Below are 13,027 nucleotides of genomic sequence, written 5' to 3'. Positions count from 1 at the left end.
TAGGTACCAAGTATATTTTTAGCTTTCATCTTTCATTACTGTACTTACTGAATACTGTATTGAACATTATATGCCTACCCCAGTCCCCTTTACTTGCATATAAATGTCAGGGCCAAAGTGGTTTTTTTTGTTATTTTTTTTAAAAATAAGGTCACACTCAAATGAAATTTTTAGACAGCACACTCACATTTATAAATTTTAGTTTTTCAGAATATTCCCTGAAACCACTTTTCCATCTAGAAATTAACATATATTTTAAGCATTTCGGGCCCACCCAATCATCTATTATTTATTTTCAATAGAATGCACCAAATGGGTCAGTTTGGAATTTTTTGGTATTCACCCAATCTGATTAAAGAATGAGATAGAGAGAAAAGGGGTTAAAATTCCACTCACACAAACTAAGTCATTTCGGAACTAACACATGGTTCAATTTTATTTCAATAATTTGCTTGCTCGTATGGGTCTTTAGCAGAGGGAGGAAACCGGAGGACCCAGAGAGAACCCACGAGGTTGGACAGGCGACCCTACTCCTTGTCATGTACTACCGGGGAATCGAAACCACACCAGTTGACTCAGTGACAGACCTTATGATACAGCGACCACATGCTAACCATTCGGCCATCCAACCCGGCCCAATCTGATTAAAGATCCTATTTCGTTTCATTTTTTCTATATGTAGTTCAAAATTTCATTTTATTTGTCTGTACTGAACTAGGATCTGGAAGAGTTGTTATAAAACCCCCCAATCTGATTAAAACACAAATCCTATTTCGTTTTATTTTTTCTAGTTCAAAATGTCATTTATTTGTCTGTAGGCCTACTACACTAGGATCTGGAAAAGTTGTTATTATAACTTGCATTCTTGATGGTGTGAGGGATATAGCCAATGAAACCATCTGTTATGGCGACTTTTTGGCATGTGATGCACGGAACTGTGGGTAAACCACTAGAAAAGTCAAGGCTGATTGATTAATCAATGTCTGACGTCATAGGTTCAAAAGCCGTAGAATGTATACCTACTCATGGTTCATCCACATTGATCAATATGGGGTCTTCAGAGTATGCTCCCACCTGACCTCCTTATAGATAGAGATCTGTTAGAATGTGCACCCACCCGCACAAAGACATAGAAAAAGACGTGGAACCCAACCCTCCTGCAGTAAGGTGGATTTTTATACAAATTGAACTCTATCCCAATCACATTCATCATTAAATTTTCACCAACTCTCAACATATGGTTATTAAATTTAGCAGTGGGAGGAAACCGGAGGACCCGAAGAAAACCCTCGAGGTTGGACAGATGACCCCCAGAGACTCGTTTAACATGGTGACTAGGCCGCGCCGCCGCTGCGCACTGGCCAAACTGTGCAGCCTACTGAGCCCAAAAGTTGAAGACTGGGCGGCAACATACATACGTTTTGAAAATCGCTGACAAGGTTTTTCCAATGTGCCAATACTATATCATGGTGCGTAGGTTTACAAAATCGTATATTTCTGTTTGCGGGTCAGCCGCAGCAGTGTTTTGATCTCAAATCTCCGAAACTATTTTTTAAGTGCTCAGAAATAGAGTCTAAGGGAGTCAATTTTCAAAATTTTCTGGGGGGAGGGCTCTCACCTGCAGTGCTCGCCGGTCGGGCTTCGTCCGACATTGCCGCGCACGACCAAATCCTTAGACGAGGCTCTGGATTACCCTATTCCTTGTCACGTACAACCGGGGAATCGAAACCATGCCAGTTGATTTAATGACTGATCTGATGATACAACGTGCACGCACTAACCATTCGGCCATCCAACCCCCTAGTTTTACTTCAATTTGACCATATATCCTGCACAGAACACTTCAGGATTCAATGACTTATCTACCCAGATTTCTTGCTGCAAACTGTCAGAATGTGGACAGGTTGCTCCAAAATAAATTTATTTTTCTAGGACATATAAATGTTATGGATAAAGTAGCCTTACCGGTACTTTGTTTTAATAAAAATGTGAACATCTCAACTAAAGGGAGATAACTATGCCATGTCTCGTCTCTTGGAATAACAAAATAACAAGTTTACATTTATCTTTTCTTAATACTAAATTAAATGCATTATAATAATCAAAGTTAAAGTTGGTTTTCACTTTACATAAAGTCCTTTGTGACAGCAGTATCAGAGATTTCTAAACACCATTTGTGTCAAGAAAGTATATCCGAATATATACTTCTGGAGAGATCTTGTCCTATCCATACAGACTTCTATAAAATTAATGATTAGGACTTGGGTTATGGTGCAAGCTATTAAAATTTGTTTAGTTTACTACCAGTAAAAAATGCAGCAGAGATTGCAATTAAATGCAGCTTAGTATCATAAACATAAAAGTTTCAATTATTATATTACAGTAAATAAGTCAACAAGTAGGATGTGTAGGATATGTTTGATGATTTGAATTCAGACTCTGGTTCGAAAAAATAACCTCTGCCATCCATGATGATTCTGTCACTAATCCTAACCTGAGTTCACACGTTTGTCAAATCAGGAAAGGTCACTAATCCTAACCCCGAGTTCACATGTTTGTCAAATCAGGAAAGGTCAGAGGATCAATCCTTAAAAAGGCACTTGCGAAGAGATCAAAATAAAATAACACTAAATGTAGCCTGTATCAAACTTGTAGGCCAGCTTCTGAGGATCTGACAGGCTGCCATATTCGATCAACATTACTATCAGTGCTGTTTCCCGGGTTAGCTAACTCTTTTGTTTGTCTCTGAATCTCGCGTATGATAACTCTAGCGTCTAGAGATGTCTGGCTGGCACGAAGGGTTGCATCATTAAACGGAAAGACAAGGTAAAAATCACCAAATTTCTTTGAAGGACCTCTTAAGCCAACTTGACGCTGATTAACAAGATGGCTACGACGTGTTCGCAACCATGGTTTCATACTCGAAATAGAATGTCGTTTTTTCTGGGTACCTGGCATGAGTTGAACTGTATCCGATGAAGAGAGTCGTGGATTCCTTTTTGTTTTTGGTAAGTGTTGAGGAGGAAGCTGAGGCGCTGGACTTCTTGAATTTAGGCTAGCCTCTTCATCAAGTTTCTCTGACGTAGCAATTTCCTTCCTTACCATAAATCTCCAATTTCCGACATCGCTTGTCTTCGACTGCTGATAGCTATCAAGATTAAGATCACAAAGACTTTTCATAAAGTGTGGTGATTTTTCTGAATATCTTGATTTAAGTTTAGCACTTCTAGTTTCCGAAAGCTGTCTAATGGATGTAGCACTGGAGTTTTCACTATGACTGGAGAAGCTAGAAATACCACTGTCAGAAATCGTTGAGCCCTTACTGTTCACTTTCCGAAGAGTGTGTCTGGACTTTGGGGTTCTTGGGGGCAACAATACAACTCTATCTGGAACTTCCATGGTCTTATTTTTATATTGGTCTCCATGATCGACGCCTAATTTATTATCATTTGTCGAGTCCCCTGAAGCGAAAACACATCCTTCGTCATCTGAGTGATGAACCAAAGGAAGACCAAATATAGGTGGTGCCGGACTACGAATTATTGGAGAAGGTGTTGTGCGTTTTTTTGCACTGTGTACGGACGGTAATTGTTTTACGCTGCCAGCCCGACTTAATCTACTGAATGCTCGGTGGCTATCGATAGAACGTGGAGTTTTCGTCGCAACTTTTCCCTGGTCCTTGTCTATTTCATTAAGATTGAGCATGTCTATTAAATCATGAACAACAGGTTTTTTAACGAGGTAATCGGCTTGACAATCGGCACTCAAACTAGGACTAAAATTAACCTCTAATAACCATGGTTTCTGATTTGCGTCCACTAATATATCAAAACCATACAATTCAAAACAATTATCTACTTTAGGCACTGACGGCGACTGTGTAATTAAAGTAAGGGTCACTATGTTTATGATACGTTGCCATAATAAACGATCGTCGATATTATTCTGATGAAAATAGTAGCGTAGTTGAGTTAACGTCCATTTGCACCCTGGACCAACCCGTTCTTTACCTGCCGAGTAATTAGGACTGTATTTATTGATGGACGAGTTTGTTAAATGAGCGAAGACATTGTTAAGGCTGTTGAGGTCGTACTTCTCTGTGCTAAATCGGACTATACTTTCTTGGTGTATGTAGATATTTAGAGGGTGAAAAGACGGTACCGCAACATAAAGTCTCAGATCAAATTTGTATCCGGATATCAACATTGGATTAGTGATGTAGCGTTGAACAACAGCACTACAGTTATATTGAAGTTCTGATAAATCTTTGAAGATGAAGATCCCCCGCCCTCGTGACATGTCGATAGGTTTACAGATCCACGACAAATTCTTTGAATCCGTTTTCTGTTTTAGTTTCGTGTATTCGGCTACAAATTTTGTATAATCATTGGGAACATTGAAGGAAAGGGGGCAAAAGTTGTAAACGCTTGAGCCATACACTCCCTTCATTCTCTTTAGATTCCGGGCAAGACCATCTTTACGTGTAATTGTGGTAGATTTTGGATAGTGATTTAATCGTTGCCATGACATTACATTGTCGTAATCACTTGTACGAAACCTGGATGATCGCCACCAGACATTCCATTCAGATTCATCATGGGTGTCTTCGTCATATTCAATCCAGCCCCTCTCAAGGAATACACTTCGAACAATCTGTAAACCCTCTCCATTGTCATTTATACGGAATATGAAGGATTTTCCATTTAAATTCATGTTGACAGACTTTGTTGGCAAGATAATGGATAATTTTTTTCAATATTTATATAACTTAAGGCATGATTCTATATTTCAGAGTATTTGGAAGATTGCTTCACAAGGCACATCCACTTTGCCATTTTCTGCAGGAATAATATTGCTGTTGAATGAAAAATTGGCATTATTGTGCTGTTACAAGATTTTGCGTTGACTGTCACATAATAGGACTTTATAAACCTGGAAAATACAATTAGTACATTATTTAAATTCCAGCTGTACAGGGTTCTTTTATTATGTTCGCACCAAAGAAAGAAAGGGGAGGGGGTATAGTGCTCTAGAATTGGGCTTTAGATCATAAGGTCTGCCATTGCATCAACATGGTTACGATCCCAAGCTTGTACGTGACAGGGTTTAGGGTTTTCTCTGTGAGTCCTAAGTTTTTCCCACTCCTATAGACCCCCACTCCACGCATAAGTGAATTATTGAAATAAAATTGTTCCATAACTAGTTTGTGGCAAATGGACAATAAGCTCCATCTATGAGATCACTGAGTCTCTCTCTCGCCAAAGAATATTCTGCTTCTTGATTTTCATCCTAAATGGCAGCCAAAATAAGTGGGACCTGGCTTAAAAAATCGAATTTCCTTGATTCAAGTTGGGATGACATGATTTATTAACTCATGCATGGCCAACTTTTACATATCATGTACAATTTGTTCTCCTGCTAATTCAGATGTGACCTGAAACTCTTGAACCCCTGTCTGCTTCTTGTAAAAATATACACTGTACAGTGTAGATGGTCTGTCATTGATTATCAAGTTGTGTGACAAGGTTTTCTCTAGTACGTGCTCTGAATTCGATCTTCCCACAGCTAAAGACCCCTATAAGCACAAGCAAAGTATTGAAATAAATTGAACCATGTTAATCCCATATAATCATAAGGTGAAAGGATCTATATAGACTAAGGTGCAGGCCTAGACGTAAAAGTAGCTAAGTCTCTAACTCAATAACATCCAAAGTCTTCGACATTGAAAACACAAATTATTTGTCAATTTAAATCAACATTGATGTTGTGATCTTACTGGGAACAGATGAGCTCCTGATTTCCAATATTTAAGACAAAATAAACATTTTACCCATGGTAATATACAAATTGTGTACCATAATGCGTTTCACTTCCAGCACCATTTGTAACAAGGAACTCGAAGAACGAGGCAAGACATATTCCACAAGTTGTGTCAAACAGTGACGTCATATTCTTATCTGGAGAGCATGCGCAATAAATACTATCTGTGTAGAATGGAATGGCTAGAGATTTCCATTTGATTGAGACTTCTCTATAGCTTATTTCGCGGAACATAAATAATTTGAAATTTGAGTTAAAACGGAAACAATTGAATGTAAATCAGTTTAAATACATTCACATTACATTATTATATGTGTTGCGACCAATTTGTATTAAAAACATTCACATTATATTATTATATGTGTTGTAACCCATTTGTGTCGATTTCTATAGGTAGGTCCCAAATATAAGAGATTTAGCTCCTTTAATTATTATGAATACCGTATTTATGATAAATATTTGATGTTTTTATGACTATTATTATGATAAATATTTTATTCTAAAACAATCTTAAATAATAAACAATAAAAGGTCTACGTACGGATGCCCCTGATCAATTTCATGACTCGGTGGTTACAGTGGTATCGTGACTAAGCACTGTTTGACACAGTCCCTTTAAAAATCTTTGCTGAGAGCAAGTCCAAAAAGACGGAAGCAAACTTGACATTTTACTTGTTTGGTCTAATAAATTATAAGCGAAAACCTTCAATCTTTTGTTTCGACAAAAATAATCATAGAAAGTGGTTTTAAATTTTCGCTTCACGGTTATACTTTACCGTTTTAGTCTAAAACCAGAAAATATCCCAAAATCTTCCTTCTTGCTATGAGAAATATTTCATTGTTGATATCACGTGACTGACCTCAGTTACCACATGCCAATCCAAATAGCTGTTATTTCGCGTTTCGGCGGTGAATAGACATTCAAATTTATACGGACAAGACTTGGACTACAGACAAGGTGTCATTTGTACGAATGTTTTCTTGAGTGTTTGAATTATTTTAGCACCACAATGCTGTTTTTCCCCCGTGTTAGGTATCTAAACAAACAAGTGTTTTTCTTTTGCTACTAGATTCACGGACAAACAAATTTATTTACCGACGCAGGGGAGGGGTGGGGCCTAGGACTGGAGTTCGGGGAATTTTGTGGAGCAAAAAAACCCTAAAAAACAACAATTATTGGTGATAATTATAATATTATATTATAAATAGTAGGGTATAGGCAAAAAAGTAGGCCTATTATAAGCACTAGTCTTGGACTATTCAAAAGTTTCTTTAATTCTTAATGTTCTTAATAATTCTTTTTCTGCTTCCTTCTTTTTCAGCTTCTCCAGAGATTCGACAAATAGACGTACACGCTGGTCAAGTTTTTGGGCATACAGTCGGTTAACTTCTAGTAAAATCTCCCGGGGATTGGCGCTTTTTCGTTCATCAATCAGACGATCCACGTTGGTCATTGCTATTAACTGGCGTCTGGAGAGAATGTTGCTCGTTCGCTCACACATTACATTAAGGCGTCGTCCTCTCGGTTTGGGATCAACAAGAAGATTTTCAGACGACGAATATGTCGACGTCTTTGCTGTTTGTCCACGTTTATCTTGGTACGATGGAGTCGTGATAGTTACCGAGGAAACTGTTTTTGCGGACTGTCCTCGCCTAGCCGAATACCCTGGTACTAGAGTACTTCTTGGTCGTTTTTCGGAACTGTCTGGGGCCTTAAAGGTCTTAGATTTTGTTTGTATGAAAAACGCAGGGGAAGGTGAAGATCGTTTCGTGAAGGCTTTCCGTGGGCCAGATTGACTGATTTGTGGTTTCTCTTCATCATGGGCACCGTTTGTGTTATTAGAATGACCTTCTTGAGACGCTGTTGGGGCTGGAGCCGATTTGACTCTTTTTTTGCTGAAAGGGTCGTCGTCAATAAAGGAACTATCATCGGAATCTTCAGACAAACTATTGGCATCATCATCGATCTGCGGTATTCGGATATTAGGACCCAACTTCGTTAGGTTTCCCGCTTGACCAATTTTCCCTCGTTTACAGATATAAGCAGACGATGTGTAAGGTCTGGGTGGTAAATTTTTCCTCTTCTTTAAACTAGATTCTCCTTGGATAGTATTATAATTTTGCAAAGTTTCTTTAATTTCTTTAATTTCTGAAGTTCGGCTCATCCATTGTTTGTGTTTATTAGATGCCAATTCGTTTATGTCGAAATGTAAGTTTTCTGATAATCTTTCATTCGCGAAGTGAACCTTGCTGTGGTCTATACGCAACACACTTCCCTTCTGCTTTGAGTTCTTGAATTGTTCGGTTTGTTCGTCGGCGGCGAACATTATTGGGTGGCTTAAGTTTCACATTCAAGCCACACAATTAACTTGCTATAGTCTTCACAGATATGTAACTACCGAGTGTGTTTCATGACACAATCGAGTCTGTAAAAAGGATGCTTAGTTCAAGACGGTTTCCGCTGTAGACTAGTGGAACTTTACAAACGGAGCACAAAAGAATGTAACCCAATTATAGTTTTTGTTGCGACAACTATCATCGTACAAAATAAGAATGTAAAAATTAGCGACTTCAGATGGTAAAAAAGACTATGTGATGTCTGTTCTAGGGTAAAGAAATCCAATCATGTTATTCCTAATCGGTAACAACCCCGCAATGAGGTACATGTATATCGGATAGCGATTAACCACGGTATTTTAAAGTTGTAAACATCACGGCTACCTCTGATTACATAATGATTTGATCACAGTTCAGAACACAAGTTCTAAAGTTAAGAACCACTGAACAAACTTAGAGCGACTACAGCTCAAAACATTATCTTCCCGATCGGTAGAAACTCACTTTGAAATGAAATTGGGTTTAACGTCTTGCTAAATTAACATTGAACACCGGTAATGATACACTCGGAGGTTCACAACTGGTATATCGTGCAACTTACTAAATAGGAAATTTAACCTTAAAAACATGAACAATATATTTTACTAATCGATCACCATGTTAGAGACTGATTGAATGAAGGGAGTAGAGACTCTTTTACGACCCATCGATTTTTCTACTTTTACTTTAAGGAGCTAAAGCGTTTTACCCCGTGATATTTACAATACGGGGTCTAATCACCACTCGCATCCTCTTTTCCTTTAAAAAGACGGTCAAACGTCAAGGAATATCGTATGAGGGAAATTTTGAGCGGACATCAGCGTTTCCGGCCAGTCTTCATCGCCTCAATGAGTGCCTCTATTTTTTCATCCCACCTGAACGATTAGTAGCTCTTTTTCCTTCCCTGACCCCTCCTTCTGCACCACTGACAAATGTAAACCTGATAGGAAAATCCCCGAGAACTCCAAATAGTGAGCCAGGGTCAAACTCACTGGTGGCTTGCACATAAAAGAACCTTGACAGATGAAATTCGAAAATAAGAGTAGGACGTAGCACCGCTGCCCGGGCAAAATGTATCCTATAGCACACATCATTTAGAAATGGAAGATTTCAAAATTCAAATGGTAATGGCATCCCGTACTCCCTTTATTTATACTCCCAGTATTAAACATTTACATATAATAAAACTATGTAGATAAAGATGTATAGTCTATAAGCTGTGGTTAGTATGACTCTATATAACAATAGATATTTGATGTTTTATTGTATTGCGATAATTACCCTAGATTAACCAGTAACACGATACAGTATTGATTATAGTAGCATTACTTATTGTTATCAAACAACGCTCTATTGAAGACAGTGCTTCATATTCTTTACTTTAAAGGTAACTTCCTTCGAGATTAAAGAACTTTTAGTTTATTGTTTAATAACGACGAAAGTACTAATACTTGAATTTTACTTATATGTTTAACTGAGAGTTAGATCGGGGTGTCCGGAGAAAACGAGGTTAGACAGGCCACCCTACTCCCTATCACACGCAGAAATGAAATGAAAATATCACATGCAAGCTTGGGATTGAAACCACAACAATTACTTGACTCAATGCACGTACTAAACCACCAACTTCCCCATTTTCACCTGGATCTTATGATGTATAACGTACGAGTTACATCACCCGATAATCCATCTTGCGATTATCTACGAATGTTATATCATGGACACTCTTTGATGCGAGCTCTACACTATATTTTGATGTGGATTGTCTCATTAAATGTATGAAATCCTATTGCAAAATATTAAGTTCTGGTGGTGTATTAGATAATCTATATTAGTGATTAAGAATTTAAAAGGCGCAATGTCTAGTACTAAAGTCCAATAGAATTATTAGTTAAAGCTGCATGTCATTTTGTCCCTTTTATAACTTCTTAACATTACGTCTTGTTTTTTTTTTGTTTTTTTGTTTGGTTTTTATTTTCATAAAGTCCACAATTATTCAAATGGATGTGAAAGAAAGGGGATTAAATGTTGTATGGAACATATTTTTAGCAATTGATAATTTTGTATCTAAAACGTACCCTTTATTTATTTACTGCATGACATATTCCTTTCAGAATATAAGACCTAAAAAAGTGCTAATATTAATAATTCTGGATTAAATTGTTTTCTCACGACAGAGCATAAAGAAATTAATTAAAGTGGACTGGAATAATAGCAAACCGAACCGGCTATTCAAGACAAAGTGTACAGAAATTAATGAAAGAGTATTTAAATTATAGCAAATCGAATGAGCTACTCTAAATTTATGAAAACTTTGTCTGGTACTTAAGATGTTTGTCAGTAAATTAGAATTAACACTGTTTAACGTCTCGTAAAATCAGACCTTCATATGACCACCTTTTTCCGACTAATTTGCACACGGGGCCTTGTTTTATTGTCCATTTGAATAAATAGACTGACAAATCTGAACCAGATTTTGGTCGATATTCATAATTTTGGGACAGAAGGATAACAGAGTTAAGGGGTTCGTTTCAATGGATAGTGGTTTACCAGTATGCTACTTCCAGTTTGTTTATCTCAAAATGACCTTGGCTTACCTTATATATGTTTTGGAGCAATACATTGTCAGATGTTGCTCTGTCGGTGGTGAGAAGCATTGGACTAAAAAAAAAATATTGTGATAAAGCTAGTGTCGGGCAAACAGATTAGAATTTTACATTGGTCATTGTGGTTATATTTAGTGGGCTGCATCCGGATAAACAAAAGACTTTTGTCTCCCTTCAACCAATGCAGTGAATTGCGAATATGGGGGAGGGGCTAACCCGAATTCCACACAGTCCTGATATGTCGGGACTTAAAATTAATTACATAAATGTTTTTTATCATAAAGACCCGGAATCTACAGTTTCCCAAGCTCCTGGCCCAATCAGTCTCATAGTTTGGTAGTTTACTTATATAGCTTATACAATGTCCGTGGTTTCCTTATGTCTTGAGAGTTTCTAATTATTTTTTTTTATTTCTGGCGCAGTCTTTACTATTAGGTCGACTGATGGCTTATATTGTCTATATGTTGTCTTGATGAAGTCCTAGTCCTGTATACTCTCCGCGATCCAGTAAACATTTATTTTTATTATAATGTGGCCAGTATAATATTACATTTGCAACGATACATCCCACACATAGTCATGTTTTTCATTCCACGTGGTTTTGACGCGTCATTCTTATCCATAAACATTTAATACGTTTTTTTTGTTTTGTTTTTTTCGCTAATGATTTGATATCTGACATATTTACGCCTACGGGAAGAGAAATGGGGTGCAAAGTCCATTCCACCCAAACCCGGTCATTTCAGGACCACAATATCATTCTTATTTAATACGTTTTTTTTGTTTTGTTTTTTTTCGCTAATGATTTGATATCTGACATATTTACGCCTACGGGGAGAGAAATGGGGTGCAAAGTCCATTCCACCCAAACCCGGTCATTTCAGGACCACAATATTATTATGCTTCAGTTTTATTTCAACGATTCGCTTGTGCAGATCTTTAGCAGTGGGAGGAAACCGGAGAAAATCCATGGAGGCGACTCCTTGTCATATACAAGCTTGGGATCGAAATCATGACACTCGATTCAAAGCGCATGACGGGTTTCGTAATTACTGAAAAAGATAAGGTAGACAAAGAACAGGTTGACTTTCTATAGTACATTATCACTGTCCAGTGACTTTCTTCAAGAAAGCAAACATGGTGGGGGAGGGGGGGGGGTCACCCAAGATACATGTCAGAATCCACCAAATGGCATCGATTTTTCAGGTACCCCCACCCCCATCCCACCGATGTGGTTCGCGCCCCTGGCGCTCGTGTGCGGCACGCTATGCCTGGCGCACTGAGCTGTCACTATTCATTCATTGCATAGGGCCTAAATTCTTTTTAATTTAAGAAAACAACCCTGCTGCAGCATACCTTATTTGTAAAAGAGGGGCCGCGGTGGCTCTGTGAGTAAGACGCTGGGTCACTGACCAGGAGGTCTCTGGTTCACTCCCGGTGTTGGCCTAGAAAGTTTCTCGAGATTTCCCGGCGTTGGCCTGGAAAGTTCCTCGGAATTTTGCGGCGCTGTTTCCTCTTGTTTTTCTCTTGTCAGTGGTGCTAGTCCTTCGGATGGGACGAAAACTTTAGGTCTCGTGTACACATTGGTATGCACGCAAAAGAACCCATGAAGCTAGAATTCGTATTAAGAGTAGACCGTTTAAACCCCATCTTAATTCTCTTATTTGTAACCTTAACAGCAATCTCCAATCCGTTTCACAGAGGTATTTCGAAGCGGCCTATAGCGAATATTCACTGCTAATCAGTATGAGCAATGTACTGCAGGAGTTAACGCATCCTCGGTTACCCAGTGTACTCATTCCGTTCTACTCCACTATACCCTGGGTTAATCTATGGGGGAGACATGTTTTCAATTTATCCGCCCTTGATGATTGTGCTATTTTTATCGACCAATCCCATAAAATGTTATTCGAAAAGGAAGTTGGCAAAGGTAAGTAACTCTCATCGGACAATGCCTATTCTAAATGCGTAATTATTAACAACCAATTATATATTATGTTAATGAAGACCAGATGTTCATATAATAATGTAGGGTCATTAGTTTTATTTAGAATCGTTCGTTCTCCGAATTGTATGTCCACGTGATATCGTAGACAAGTTATTGTGAATGTTTGTTAGTTGTATTTTACGTCCGCTTCCACCGAGGTGATATCGCAGAAAATAACATGTTATGTATTAAGGTGCAATAATTTTCAATGTGATTAGTGAAAAAGAGGATAATTAGG

At 38.1% G+C, this 13,027-nt stretch overlaps 2 protein-coding genes across 3 annotated transcripts; both read right to left on the bottom strand.

The window, feature by feature from the left end:
* Positions 1-2,061: 2,061 nt before the first annotated feature.
* Positions 2,062-6,789, bottom strand: LOC126810335 (probable tubulin polyglutamylase TTLL2). 2 transcript variants are annotated; one of them, XM_050535334.2, is made up of 2 exons: positions 6,597-6,789; positions 2,062-4,932 (listed from the first exon to the last, which is right to left on the bottom strand). In XM_050535334.2, the coding sequence occupies exon 2, from the start codon at positions 4,711-4,713 to the stop codon at positions 2,644-2,646; it is 2,070 nt and encodes a 689-aa protein (XP_050391291.1). In that variant the 5' UTR covers positions 4,714-4,932; positions 6,597-6,789; the 3' UTR covers positions 2,062-2,643. The 2 variants fall into 2 exon arrangements, with proteins under 2 accessions (XP_050391291.1, XP_050391293.1); XM_050535336.2 differs by lacking the exon at positions 6,597-6,789 and adding an exon at positions 6,362-6,470.
* A 204-nt stretch (positions 6,790-6,993) lies between these two features.
* Positions 6,994-8,636, bottom strand: LOC126810337 (uncharacterized). The gene has a single exon (XM_050535338.2). It carries the CDS (start codon positions 8,145-8,147, stop codon positions 7,077-7,079), a length of 1,071 nt encoding a protein of 356 aa, XP_050391295.1. The 5' UTR covers positions 8,148-8,636; the 3' UTR covers positions 6,994-7,076.
* Between the last annotated feature and the right edge of the window lie 4,391 nt (positions 8,637-13,027).

This window comes from Patella vulgata, chromosome 2 (assembly GCF_932274485.2).
Source record: "Patella vulgata chromosome 2, xgPatVulg1.2, whole genome shotgun sequence".
Lineage (NCBI taxonomy): Eukaryota > Metazoa > Mollusca > Gastropoda > Patellidae > Patella > Patella vulgata.
The sequence above is the reverse complement of the archived record's forward strand: the minus strand, read 5'-3'. Positions and strand labels throughout refer to the sequence as shown.